Source organism: Dufourea novaeangliae, unplaced genomic scaffold, assembly GCF_001272555.1.
Source record: "Dufourea novaeangliae isolate 0120121106 unplaced genomic scaffold, ASM127255v1 scaffold335, whole genome shotgun sequence".
NCBI lineage: Eukaryota > Metazoa > Arthropoda > Insecta > Hymenoptera > Halictidae > Dufourea > Dufourea novaeangliae.
The window spans coordinates 89,802-104,513 of record NW_015374211.1 but is presented as its reverse complement, the minus strand read 5'-3'; the positions used below and the strand labels follow the sequence as shown (position 1 = coordinate 104,513).

General features: G+C 41.6%; 1 protein-coding gene across 1 annotated transcript; it reads left to right on the top strand.

Moving 5' to 3' along the window:
* Nucleotides 1-8,445: 8,445 nt before the first annotated feature.
* Nucleotides 8,446-14,449, top strand: LOC107192310 (alpha-tocopherol transfer protein-like). The gene is made up of 5 exons (XM_015581525.1): nt 8,446-8,482; nt 8,802-9,003; nt 9,555-9,649; nt 12,275-12,589; nt 14,093-14,449. The coding sequence occupies exons 2-5, from the start codon at nt 8,841-8,843 to the stop codon at nt 14,447-14,449; spliced, it is 930 nt and encodes a 309-aa protein (XP_015437011.1). The 5' UTR covers nt 8,446-8,482; nt 8,802-8,840.
* The last annotated feature ends 263 nt before the right edge of the window (nt 14,450-14,712 follow it).

Sequence of the window (14,712 nt, the reverse complement as noted above, 5' to 3'; positions counted from 1 at the left end):
AACCGAGACCATATCCTCTATATAAACGCGTCGCGGACCCCCGACGGTTTTGAGCTCTGACCTTCCCTCCCCTCGATATCGTTTCTCCCGTCCCCTCTTCTCTTCCCTTTCGCCCCTCCACTTTTGGTGAACCGATGAGGCTCGTGTACTGTCGCGTACCGGTAGCCTCGATCGCCGTCATGGAAACCGATCGATGGATCGATACAGGTGGTGCACGACAGATGGTTTTCTGGGTTTTATTGTCGGCCCACAAGATTAACTGGGGGTGAAACGAGCTGTTCTAATCGATCCGAGCAAGGGCAACGGGGGTTGTTGTTTGTTTGTCGGAGGGTACACACGCGCGGTGACGATCGGGTTACACGGGTGTGCGTTTATTAATAATATCGATGGTGAACTTGGGTGGTAAACGAGAACAATGCGGCAATGGTGACGACGAACGACGTTGAAAACGACGTGTTGGGGTTGGTCAGGACGCATACGGTCGATTCTACAGAGGGGTACGCTGTTCAGTGCGGAGGAAAACCGCGAAAAATGAATGAGACACCGTAGATGGATGGTAGATTTGAGAATAATTTTCCTCTGACGCGTTTTGGGCGGTTTGTGGGGTGGTCTTTGGGGGTGGGGGGCTGGCTGGAATATTATTCTGGTGATTTGGTTTGTTTAATGAACGATTTTATGTTTATTATTAATGAACACGTCGAATGTCCTAGAATCCCTTGGATCGTTATGAAATAAAAAAGTATTGACCTTTATGGGGTCTGAACCTAATAATTGACGAATAATTTTACCACGTTTCTTGAAAACGTATTGGGCATAATATCAAGTTGGTATATAAATATATGTATATGCATTAGATTGTCGCGTAACAAGTGTACATTTTCCAGCGTGGTTTATATCCGCCGTATTAGAATCGTTAAACCTGGGATCAAGTTCCTTGTGACCGGTCGAGCAAAACCGTGTCGCTTCAAATGGATCTAACCATCGCGTTGTCTGAAAAAAATCTTCGTTTGACGATAATTTATAATCGTTCAGGCTCGTTCGCTCGTAGAGACGACGTTTATCACGCAACAATCTAAATATATAGGCTCTTCTTGTAAATTTTATATTGCGCATAAATCCATGTGAAAAAAAAATTCCTTCGCCGGGGGATACCCGTGTGTGTTGGTTCTCCAAAGTTCTGCGATCAAAATCTGAAACTTGTCGCACGAGGTCGAGGCCCCAGTGGGAAGGTAACAAATGAGAAAGTAGCTCGCACACGTGAACGCTTTAATAATTGTATGATTTAATAATATTACGATTTTTTTTCCTTTATTTACTTACCCTGCTTTTTTGTGCATACATATATATTTGTATTGTGTAGTATATGAATATATTAGCGTTCACTTAGTGGGATTTATCCCATTTATTTAATAAAAAATAAATGAATTTTCATGCACGCGGCGAAGTCACACCTGGATGTGAAAATTCTCACTTATTACCACAATGTGTTTTTCCGTGCCAATCGACGACGCCGTGGTTTAAGAAAACGAAAGACAAAGTCATGAATCTTGAAATCCGTGAAAATCATCGAAGAAATAAAGAATCGATGAAGGACAGTCGTTTGACGTCATTCTTGACCCACCAAAATTCTGTCTTCTCGTTGGTGATCCGCGGATCGTGTGACTTCAAGACGAAGCCGGAGCAAAATAGTAGAGGTGATGGTCGCTCGAATGTCATTGAAAGACTACAACCGTTAATGGAAGACAAAAATCAACCTTGGCCGTAAATATTACGGATAAACTGTTGTGGCCTGCGTACGAGCATTCAATGTGTAAGGAAACTTCAGAAAGGTTGTGCACAATGGTACAACGCGTAGCTTCCCGCGGACATTCGTATTCGTCGCTCGTCTCGTCGTGGCACGGGAGAAAATGGAACGTGCTTCCTTATTTTCCTGTGTCTGGTGAAGAGTTTGAAAATTATCAAGACTTTCAAGATCTTCAAGACTTTTGGAACCCATCGAACTGTGAAAGAGTTCCTATATTCAAGAGTTTCAAGTTCAGTTGAAAACCTTTTCGCTTTGGCACGAATGCTCCGAAGCGGACCCAAGTTCGTCGCACTCATGGAAACATTACTGTATATCGAGAATCCCGTTGAAAGTTCAAATTCGAAAACGTGTCCAATCATCAATTATACGCGTATCCTTAGAACACATAGTGATCTATACGAGTGTCGGTTGTTCCAGCGTGCGTCAGAATTGTATCTCATTTCTATGTAATCGTTGTGACGTGTGTGCTCTCATAGAGAGAGAGAGAAAAAAAGTATGGAAACGTAGGACTCAGGCGACAGTGCAATGACGAAGAAGACACTCGCGATGAATAATGAATGACCCCTTTTCCAAAATTTTCCGTTCTCCTCACGGTGATCCCCGAAGGTCGGTGATTACGCAAGAAAAACGAAGATGACGGCTCGAGGTGAATACGACAACGTAACTCTGTGAACGGTAATACATTTTTATTTATTTATCAAACAAACAGGATAAATCCTATTAGTGTACATTAATATATATATACAAAAAAAGGCAGCATAAGTTTATACTCTCTCGATGTGCGGTTATCGAGCGAATTCGACGATCACTTCTGTGCTCGTCTGGAAAGTCCGATGCAGAAAGTTGGAAGTTTTATTCGCTACTTAACGGCCGGATGCACGAGTCTCCGTGATCGAATAAACGGGCTTCCAGCTTCCGTTGAAGTTCCTCGATTCATGTATGTAAGTTCCAAATGGCTTCCGGTTTCGATACCTCGCCTCGCACCTCTCTCTATCGTCTCGACAAACGTGTTCTGATCAATGACAATTTGCTGCGTCTGGCCTTTTTACGTAGATTAAAATAATCACAGGGACAAATTTTTTGAATATTTTATTCTCAATTCTTCGTAATTCCACATTACTCCCGATTACAAATTCCTTTAACTTTGTCTTTCATAGATTTTGTTTTCAATGTTCTTCCCGGATAGAGAATACTTCAGTGATCTAAAGGAACAATCGTCCGATCGGGGCAAAATCTAACGAATTGATGTTATAAAATCTTCCTGTCAAGGTGGTATAACTTTTTTTTTGCAAGTTCGACAGAACGGGCGCAATGACAATGGACTTTGTGATTGTTCGTTACGTTTCGACGATGTTTTTCGTGGAAAACAATAAAAAAAAAAGGAGACGTACTTAAACAGCAATGATCGAACGACTTCTCTTTCGTCCAGTGAACAGCCAACGAGATGACACTGCTCCGAACGATCCATACCTATTTACGGGAAAGATTCTCAAAAGTTCAACCCTATTGCTTTTCAAGTCTTGATCGACTCGATCGTTTCAGCGTTCACTCGTCGGACTGATACTGTTGGTAGTTGAAAAATGACTAAAAAAGAAAGCAAGAGGCTCCATATGCTTCTGTTATCAGCGACTGTAATCTCGATGGTCCTGTCTCTTCTAATCCGTGTAAAAACCGGCGAAAGTAATGATTTTTGTTACAATATTGTCTATTTTATATAATCTGGTCTCGACTTCTTGCCAATTATACCGTCTATATGCATTACTTAGATTTGATCTTTTCACGTGGATTAATAGTGAGTACGGCGGCGTCCTGTTCGCCGTTTAATAATCGTCGATCATGTAACAGGTCGCGATCGTAACAAGACCCACGCGTTCAACGGTACCGGTTTCGAGACACGTCAGGTGGGGCGTCCGTTCGTGTAGAAAAGGGAAATCACGAAATTTATCTGTAGCCGGAAGCGTCTACGACGGACGCAAGGCGATCTCCCCGTAGCAACCAGACGCAGTAATCGTGCGAACGTTGCCGGAAGTAAGAGTGTTTCCCCTTTCATCGAGCCGGGTAAAAGGTAACCGATGAATCGTTCGATCAGACGTGTTACAATCGAGCCCCCTACCAGGCCACATTTCGTCATCCGAGTTCTTCGAAGGGATCCAGGACTCGAGGAAGAACCTAAACGAGGACGTGGGTACCGATGACTAAGCCATGGTTCAGACGATATCTCGAGGAGCACGGAGGACGACGGAAGCACACCTCGTCGCGCCTGCTAGAGACGGCCCGTGCAACTTTCTCGATCACGAATCGCACATGTGGGAACACGGAAGGTGGCTGAAAACCGGCTCCAGTCGGTTCTCTCCTGTGACCGCAGTGCACGCAGGATCGTGCTGGAGCTTGGATCACCCGACGCATCCTTGACAAAGCCGAAGGACCAACCCGATCGGGAGCCATTACGCGGACGAACAGTGAGGCGCTAGGGTGAGTATAACCTCGATTCCCTTCTGTTCGAAGCAGATCTGGGGCATTTCTGAAATGACATTATTTGGAATATTATTTCAAATAACATGTTATTTTGTTTAATAATTACTCCCATGCCTGTGATCACGGTCTGAGATGACATTATTTGAAATATTATTTTATTTTCTAATCGTTTGAAATAATTCAAAGAAATACTTGTGAAATTGGTCTTCGAAATTCTATCGGGTGACTAGGTTTGAGTTTGATTTATTGACACTTTTCTGAAGAATAACATCCCTCTTCCGTCTTCTACTATTTTTCTTTCGCGACAATATTAGATGGACCCAGGTAAAAATCTCTCACGGATGAGCTGTTTGAAAAGCGGATTCTGCTTGAGGCAAATTGCCATAAAGATTTTTTTAAATAACATCTGTGTGTGCTCTGTGTGTCCTTCCTTCAACGGAATTAAGTATTATTGTTTCGTTATTATTCCTTCGTTTCACGCCGTTCAGTTGCAAGAGAATGAAATACGCGTATGTACCACAAAGGGACCTTGGTACGGATTAATAAACGAATCATGTGGCTTGAATAATTGTTACAAATTGATGTTAAAGTACGGGGATCAGAGTAATCTCACTTGTAAAAAAGTGAACAAAAAAATAATCACATACATATTAAACGAAGCTATGCGCTACAAGAAGCAGCGTATACGCGGAAAAATCAGACGGTTTCTTTAGGTTCTTGGTGATCCATCATTTTCCGACTGTTCTTATGAGTCCTCATCTTCGATCGATACACGAGTCGATCGTTTCCAATTTGCATTTTAAATCCAGCATAGGTGTTAAAGTACATCCATGAGTGAGTGTGCAATTCGCGGGATTATTTACAAGCTCCGAGAACAACAAGACCTCGCGGATGGAAATATATATTACATCGAACAAATGGTGGTGTGTAACTTGTCTCTCATAAACATCAAGTGCATACCAAAGTTTCAGCGCGTAGAAAACCGACATGGAAAAACTGGAAAAACAGCGTGGGACATTCGGATTCGTTGTTGTTTAACAAATAAAAACAATCACAAGATTTCGCGATCGAAGACAGCCCGAAGGAACGATTCACAACGACGTATAGTGTGATAAAAAATCGTCAAAAAATCGGAAAAAATTCAACCAGTAGAAACTTAATTTTTGTATTGTGTTAAAAAGTCGAAAACATCACTAAACGTACATTTTTAAAATTATCTCTGATTTGTTGGGTTTGTTTCACCAATGTGCGACGAGTCGAACGATTGACGTCTAGGATGTCGAACGCAGAGTTAGGGAAAAAGGGGTGGCCTGGAGTTGCAGACGTCTGGAGACTCCAACGGAGAAAGCAGTAATTAAGTCCAGATTGCGTGGACCAAACGTAACGAAACGTTATTACGTGTATTACGTGTTCCGAGCATTGACGCACGAATTACAGAGTCGAGTTGTTACGTGGTGGAATGGCGGGGGGGGGGGGCAAAATAATTTTACCCTTTTCGCCAACTGGAGACGTTTAATTCGTAATGTACATTACAAACTCTGGACCAAACTTCGATATTAGCCAAATGTACTATTTGAAAAGTAATCTTTCAAATAATTTATTATGGTATCTTCTTACCTGTTAATTAATATCATCGTGTGGTAATTTATTTGACCAGGACAAATGACTTCTCGTTAGATTAATTTACGTTATTTGGATTTCAAATTAAAAAATTTTTCATTTCATATTTTATTGGATCGAATATTTATTCAAATAAGTTCTCAAATACTCTCCAATTCTATCGTTATTAATTCTCTTATCTTATAACTATTTGTTATTTCATTCGAGTGACGTAACAGGAATGAAGAATTATTTGAAAATAATTTATTTCAATTAAAAACAGAACAAAGTTTCGTATGTTATATATGAAATAAAAATAATAAAGTATTTGAGATATACTTTACTACTACTTTAAAATAATTCATTATTTCGAATGATTATTTGTTATCTTATTTTAAATAGGATGTGCCCAACCCTGCTTCCAAGCAACATAGTACATAGCTGTACAAGATGTCAGTAACCTTTTCGTAACAATTACACGTACAGCTAGAAATTATTGATTTTTTATCTCCGCTTGTCAGATCGAGCATTTCGAAACCGCTGTGCGCGACGTGCGTCGTGAAACGGACAATAGAAAGAAAAGACGCTCGATGAAACGTTAATTCGAATCCCGTATTACGGTAATAACAGACGGTTGTGTCGATTGCCACGGCGTGTTACCGAAACGAACGCATCGTTTTGCGAGTTGCGAAATGTGTCACGGTCATCCTGTTGCACGTCCAACGAGGCTCGGTGCATACGCTAACTGACTTTTGTCGTGGGTGCGCTAGCTAGGCTCCAGCTGGCATCGGGGAGAAAGTAAAAGTGAGAATTATATTCCCCTCCGTTACGGAACAGGCGCTCGCGAAGAGGACCGTTTCCCATCAGGGAAGTTTCCGCGATCGTCGCGGTGCACAGCGATCTTTTTTCCCAAAAAGCTGGCCAGAATAACTGTTTTGAAGTAAGTAGCAGCTTGTTGCTAGCATGACGCATTTACTGTATACATATCAGTGTAACAAACGCTGCTGGAAATCGTAAAATATAGCGGTCTGTCAGTGAGATACAGGCCATTAAAGTTGACGAAATTTCGTGCTTCTTAATGGCTCAAAAACGCTAGCATGTTTAATGTATCAGGCGAAGTTTATTTTTAAAATAATCATGTGTAAACCATGTTACCATTAACATACATGTTATAAACATAAACTTTGCATACAAAAAATGTAGAATATCTTTGAACTTACTCGGTAATTATACAGAATAACGGAGCTACTTTCGGTTTTAATGATCTTGAAATATGTTGTCAAGGTCATCATTCTAGACAACTTTTTCTTATAGATACAATAGTCGGTCTCTTTCAACTTCGTAAATTTCCCATTTTCAACAAGTTAGGAATTTTGGCCAGCTTTTCGGGGAAAGACGGTCCACTGTACGACGACGGGAACGGGCGAATCGCGACCCTGAAGGATTTTATTAGCGAAAGTTAACGTGATCGGGAGAAGTTGTGTTCTCTTTCTGTGACGCAAGGTTCACAAAACTGTATGGGGAAGGGGGGCCCGCGCAGGTAAGAGGGAAAATCATTTCGCCTCGATGCACCGAGACCAGGGGGCCTCCGAGTAGTCGCTGCGGCCAGTTGCATCACCGACCGGCTTCGCTGCTGCTACCGATCTCGCGTGGTTCCCATCGTAGTAAACGTTTCACCTCTTTTTCTGCACCTGGTTGTGCACTTTCCCACTCGTCGGGCTGCATTATCCACTTGCTGCGTGTGAATGTTTAGTCAGTCGCAACTTTGTCAGTGCGCGAAACGTTCGTCGAGCTGTGGAAACAATCGGTTCGTTGTTTGCTTTTTATCCGTCCGAGTACCAATATGTCCTTCGATTAACCTGGTAAATGATAGAAATTTCTGAATATTTTTAGTAGATCTAGTGAATTCAGAATTGAATAACAATCTTTATTGAAAAAAAATATTTGTTTAATCAAAATATCACCTAAACAGTCCACTGAATTAACATGTGTAATCAAATATTTTTTTAACTCAAAAGAAAATTCTGAAAGGGTTAAGCATCGAAAGCTGAAGAAAGAAAAAATTCCTGAAATCTTGAAATTCCTCTTAGACAAAGCAGAACAACAATCCCTCCAAATTGGATATTGATCGAAGATTCGTCGACCGCTGCCAAAAAGAAAAACAGCTCTGGTTCGATTAGAAGTTTCCGGGGGGCAGGGCAGAAGTGTCGTAGCGCGCTATAATAACATAAACAAAACCAGTTCTTTACGTTCTGTGTGTGTGTGGCTAATCGTGACACTCTGTGTCTCAAATCCGTGACTCTCCGCGTCTGTTCGTTCCGCGATTGGTGATTGGTCGGTTGTTAAAAAACTGCACGGTGACTGCGTGTGTCTGGCTAAGGAGGTTATCTCTGCAGTTGTTGATGTTGGCGGATGACGTGCAACTGTGTTGCGAACGGAACGAGTAACTTTTTGCCTGCTGGCAGTAATATACACGTAGAGGATCGTGAATGACTGGAGACAGTAGACACGATGCCGCGGGTTGACGAGAAGATCGCGATCGAGGCCGAGTGCCCGATAAAGGATCATCCATTGTACGGAGCAGAGGAGCTGATCGGGGAGAGGGTATGATTAAAATATTAGTTTTGTCGATTCTTTATTAACGCGTTGCTGGCGGAAGTCTAGGACAATGTCCTTGTTCTTAAGGCAACGCAGCAGAGGACTGCTTCTCCTAGCTGTTCCTTCGTCAGTTAAACAAACCTAAGTCACCGATAGTCGAACACGTCAAGCAGTGGTTTGTCTAGTCGCGGATATATCTACTATTCCTCTGTCAAGATCGCAAGCATTCGATAAAGCCCTATAAAAAATCCTCCAATAATCAATGAACGAATTGGCCATCCACCTTCAACCCCATTCGATGATGGAACACGTTGTTGGTAAACAGGTAGATGCCCGGAAACGCCGACAGGAGGATCTGAACGGGATGCCGGAGCTGAAAGATGATCAGGTGGAGCCCCAGGACGATGTGGTCGGCCTCGACTTGGGTGAACCGTCGCCGGAAGTGATGGAGTACGCGAGAAGGGAGCTGGGTGAGACCGAGGAGGTCAAGTGTCAGACCGTTAACGAACTTCGAGACATGATTTACGGTAATCTCGGACGCGTGTCTAGTGGTCGGTTCGGTAAATATACTGTTTCAAACGTGCTCGGTCGAAACATCCGTCCAGGACTGTCGAACAGTTCGAACTGGGTCTGATCACGGCGATTCGTTTAAAGTAAAGGTCGTTTCCAAACAGTCTGATGACGTTTCGAATTTTGAAGGCTCTACAGACTCTTCAAACTCTTCAAACTCGAAGCTCTCCAAACTTCAAATCGATGAATAACCGATTATGAAGCCTCCGATACTCTACTACTCCAAACCGCTTAAAAGACATTCACGGTTCGAGAGTTTCGAGTTCGCAACGTTAACCATACCGTTTGAAATGTCATTGGACTCTTTGGGGCTTCGGATCAGACAACAGTTTGAATGGACTTTCGAAAATTCGAACACGAATGGGTCTTTCATTTCGACCGCCTGGCTACGATCAGTCCCAGTTTGAATCTGTTTCGACTCTTTTGTCGTATGTTTGAACACGTTTGAACGGTTCAATTACCCAATCTCTGATCTCTGTGTTTCACGCGGATTTCTGTTTTTCTACAGAGAGGGGGGAATGCCAGCCGCATAGAATGGACGATGACTTCCTGGTCAGGTTCCTCAGGGTGAGGAATTTCAATGTGAACCGGGCGCATCGATTGGTAAGTGCAGTTTCTTTAGTTAATCATCGGTGAGTGTTCGAAGGCTGTCGTTTTTAATGAGGTTTAGCACAGCTTGGAATATGAAGCCAATGATTCATTTATGTATTTATTTATTTATTTATTTTACTTAAATGAAACATATAATTAGAAAATACAAAAGTGAAAAACAAAATGGTAATTACAAAACACTGTAAACTTGGTTTTTTAAAGTCTGGATATAGTCAATAAAAAAAAATCAAGATCTTTACAGAAAGAATTCGCTGTTCCACAAATGCGATAAATGGGATCAGAGATAGAAAAGTTTGCGTTGTATCTTTGTAATAGATAGAGCAAATGATTTATAATAACAGATGATACTTGTTTTATATGGTCATTAGTTTATGAAATATTTCATGTTTAATACCGAGGAGCCTTCTAACACTCATTGATGATTCACTGTAATACCTCTTGTATCTATTAATGTTCGATCATCGAAGGATGAACGTATCCATGGTGAGAAAGTAATTTTGCTTCTTGGTCTTTCGCTTATGAAACCGTGTTTAACAATTTAGAAGCACGACACTAATAGATTGCTTGTAATTATACTGAATATACGCGAGGTCATTATGGAACTTTGTATACTTTTTTCTTACTTTTTTTTTAATGAAATCCTTATGTCTTCCTGCTTCCCGGTTTTTGTCCGTTTCTTTTTTTTCTGGCCCGTCGATTTTTAACCTGCTAATCTTTCCTGAATGTTAATGGCGCCACCGACCACGGATAAATAGTCTTTCGCAGCCGATTCATGAATACATACCGAGCCGTGGAGACGCACGACGTCTTTGACATTTCCTATCTGTACGCGAGAGGACACCGGAAACGGATGATTCATGAATCCGTAATTAATTGACTTGTATACCAATGGTGCTACAAAGTATATTGTACACGGAAAGTTTATCGGAATCTTCAGAATTCTATACAAGCGATAAGCGCACGATAAATATTGGAAGAAAAGTGAAAGCTGTCAAGCGAGGTTAATGGATTTCTTATAGATTTTGTGGTATTATTGAATTCTTATCGCGATTATTTCATTTTTTCTGCCCGAGTAAACAATACGGTATTAACCGTTTAACGCACGTTTTCTGTTTTTTTTTTTCTAAATCGACCTAAAAAGTTATCCCGTAAACTAAATAAACAAATAAATCAATAAAATCGTAAGAATAAAACGTTTATCGGGTATATCGCCTAGGAATCGTACGAAAGAGGTAGATCATTTGCAATCCGCGTGGCAACGAGGCGTGATTCGTCGAACGTAAACCAGTCACAAGTAGTTGCACAACCATGCCAAGGTGAGCTAACCTGTAGCTGTCGGTAACTAACGCGTTCGAAAAGGTAGTAGGCTTTCGAACAGAACACTACCTTCGTATACTTCTCATTCGACTGTTATCCTGTCGGAGAAACGAGCAATCTTTCGACTCAAACGAATCTTCCTGATCGAAAATATCTTCTTCGTACATATACGGTTCCTGATCGTTATCAGAAATTCTATCTTTAGAGGCCTGATTAATGTGTTCTTCGGTATTAATACCTCGACTACGTTACTTCTTTTTATTTATTTATTTATTTATTTAACGGGACAATACCCATTAGAATGCAAGAGAAGAAAATGTGTAAACATATTTATATAAATGTTTTTTGGAATCGATCGGTTACTCTGGACACTGATTACTAGACTGCAGATGTTTATACACACATAGTGATTTTACAAAATGCAGCAAAATAAAGATTTTAATGAAACTCAATGATGTTTATGTATTATTATCAACATAATAAGTAGACTGCGGATTGTTAGGAAAAATGACATTTTCTGAAGTAATTCATAAATACAAGAGCAAATATAGGACTTTTTTATTTCTCTTAAGGCTCCGAATCATATAAAAAAACTCATTGCATCTGATGGAAGTTTTTCTGTTTCCTGTATTTCACAGAGCCCTATAGGCTATAAATGCATATGTATAATCCACAGTTTAATGTTAAGATATCTAGTGCAGAAAATTATTTTTTATCTCATATTCATACTCATAAATTAATGGAGAAAATTGCGAATGTGCATAAACATCTGCCAGTCAATCGATTAGAAAAACAAATTGTCCCAAGGTTGCTCGATATCAAATAGTCTCTCCATCTCTCGCACGAACGTAAAAAATCGGTGTGAAATATTTGAAATGCAAATTCGTGGATAAACGCATTCTGATCTGCCGTCGTAACCGCTGTTTCCTCATGAAGAAATCACTTGATGAGCAAGTACGGTGGTCGGTAAATACCTTCGCGCGTTCTATTACTGAACTGCTCCCGTGTATTAAACGGAAATAATCTGTTCCGAGTACGTTGATGTTTTTTTAACTCCATCTTATATCATCGCGTCGATAAAGTTTAAATTACAATTTTTTTTTTTAATTCGCGTGAGTGAAGATAACGTGAAAATATAATTCGAGAAGTGACATTAATACGTTAAACACGGAGCTAATTTTGCTTCACTTTCCATTTAGCGAGTACTATATACACATATAGTCAGAAATTGTACCAAGAAAATCGTAAAATCCATTAAAAAAAGTCTTGTTGCTCCTCTGAACCGGATCTTTCCGATAGATAGTGAATTACTACAACTTCAAAGAGCAACACCCGGAGATCCATCAGGACGTGAATCCCGTGAAGATGAACCACATCGGTGAGGACGACGTGATGACGGTGCCGCCGTACAGGACCCAATGCGGCCGACGGATGATGATCTTTCGATTGGGCAATTGGGATCCGAGGAAGTATTCGATGGAGGAGATATTCAAGGCTACCGTGATCATTCTTGAGCTGGGCGTGCTGGAACCGAGGGCGCAGATTCTTGGCGGGGTCGCCGTCTTTGATCTCGAAGGGATCACGATGTCGCACGCATGGACCATCACGCCACAGGTATGTATAAATGTATACAGTAAATCCTCGATCAGTGTTCGAAGGCTCCTTTGAATTGACAGGGTGATGTCCCCAAGTATAACGCTGACCTTTTAACCTCTTGGCTGTGAATGACGATTATTCTCGTCACGAAAAAATAGAAATTTTCTATGTAACGACGAGTATAGTCGTCATTCACAGCCAAGAGGTTAAAAAGTGAACGTTACACCTGGGGATCTCACCTTGTCAGTGCAGAGGATTTACTGTGTATCGAACACAGGATTCTAAATCACTAGATGGTCCAAGTTTATCGAAGTACACAACGAAACGCTAATCTAATTATTCTACAGTTGAATTCGAAGCTTCCCGATTGTCGACGCGGCGTGTTCGGGTAATAACGAGCGTTTCTAATCAAAAAGGGATCCACCCAGGCCCTCTAATTTATCTCTGGACAGATTCTATCGTACGCTATCGATCTACTTTCGCCAGCGTTCTTGAAACTTGAGCCATTTATAACGCCCTTGAAACTAATAGTCCCTGCCTTTTATCCCGACGACCTCCTGTTACATTTATTCATCCCCTCCCCCCTCCTCCCGCGAATCCACGTCGAGTGGTGGCAGAGCCCGAATGGGAGGGAGGGATGGGACCACTAATGGTGTCCTTGAAACTGGAACGATCTATGAAGTTCTCGACACCGATTTTACTTCCGTGGGGCTAGAACTTTCTTCGTGGCCACCACCTCCGTTGTCTCGACGCTTGAAAAAACAGGAAGTTGTGGTACCAAACGACGGTTGAACATCGTCGAGGATCCCTGGTATGTCTGACAGGTCTTCGTATTGTTGGTGCGAGCCGGTGTAATTCGACGCAGCGTTAACTTCAATTAATTTTCATATGGCCAATTTTAAGGTCTCCATATTTCTGTAAATTTATCCAAAGTGTCCGATTTCGTGAGAACTTTCAAGAACCGACTTTACCAAGTACCACCTTAAAATCCAGCTTACCATTTCAGGGTCAAGCATCTTACCTTCAGGATAAAATCGAAAACTCGTTACAATCGATGAAACTTTCGTCTTTTTTTATTTTATTTCACGGAGCGCTCTATAAGCTAAGCGAAAAATTCATAAAATCCAGTCTAGTAATTAGATGTACCTATGAAAAAAAACGAAGAATTCCCCAAAGGTTACCTAACTTTAGACGCGACAGGCTAGTGTAGCTGTTTTCTTGTATGATTAATCGTCCTGGGGAGTCCTAATTAGGTCGACGAGCCTCGTCGACGGTTCGATATACTCTCGTGAGTTCAAGTCTCATATACAGGGTGTCCGACAATAGCTTCTACTCCCAGAAATGAGGTGTTCCTGGGATGATTTTAAAGAACTCGTTGACAAGCCTCGGATAACATTTTTCCTAAGGAAAAACTTGTTTCAAATCACCTCAAGAGTCTTCAATTTCCGGATCCTCCAACATTTTTGTTACACCCTGTATATGCATATACATATACTACCTGTACCCCATCGATCCCCGCAGGTGGCCAATATGGTGATCGCCCTGATGGTGTCAGCGTTCCCAATGAAGACCACCGCCATACACATCCTCCATCAGTCCTGGGTGTTCGACGTGATGTTCGCGGTGTTCAAGCCGTTGCTGGACGTTCGTATGCAGAACAAGATCTTCTTCCACGGGAGCAACATGGACAGCCTCCATCAGCACATCCATCCGGCGCAGCTGCCGAAAAAATACGGTGGCACTCGCGAGGAGTTGCCCTATTATAAATGGATCCAGAGTCTGAGCAAGGATCCGCAGATCGTCAAGGAGATGATGATGCTCGGTTACGTGCTCGACGAAGACATGCTCAAGCAGCTGAACGAGAAACACCAAGACTGAACACACGTATCCAGTCCCAATTTTCGGGTACTAGTAGAACTTTTACTGTATACGTAAAATTTTGTATCGTAATTTATCTTAGTGTTCGCTCTCGAGCAGGTGGTGTGTACGTAGCTCTGTTCGGATAGATATAGAATATATTTGTCTGTTAATTCGTGGAAAGTATGGAAACAATAGAAGGTTTCGCATGAAATTAGGGCCGAGGCGCCTGACAAAGGGTACCCAATAAGGAGTGAATGTGACGAGTCGAACCTGTAGGTGAC

What these genes read in the sequence shown, in the direction of transcription:
- LOC107192310 (XM_015581525.1), top strand. Translation starts at nt 8,841, where the DNA reads ATGCCGGAGCTGAAAGATGATCAGGTGGAGCCCCAGGACGATGTGGTC. An exon ending in ACTTCGAGACATGATTTACG is followed by an intron (nt 9,004 to 9,554) that starts GTAATCTCGGAC and finishes GTTTTTCTACAG; the next exon opens with AGAGGGGGGAATGCCAGCCG. An exon ending in CATGGACCATCACGCCACAG is followed by an intron (nt 12,590 to 14,092) that starts GTATGTATAAAT and finishes CGATCCCCGCAG; the next exon opens with GTGGCCAATATGGTGATCGC.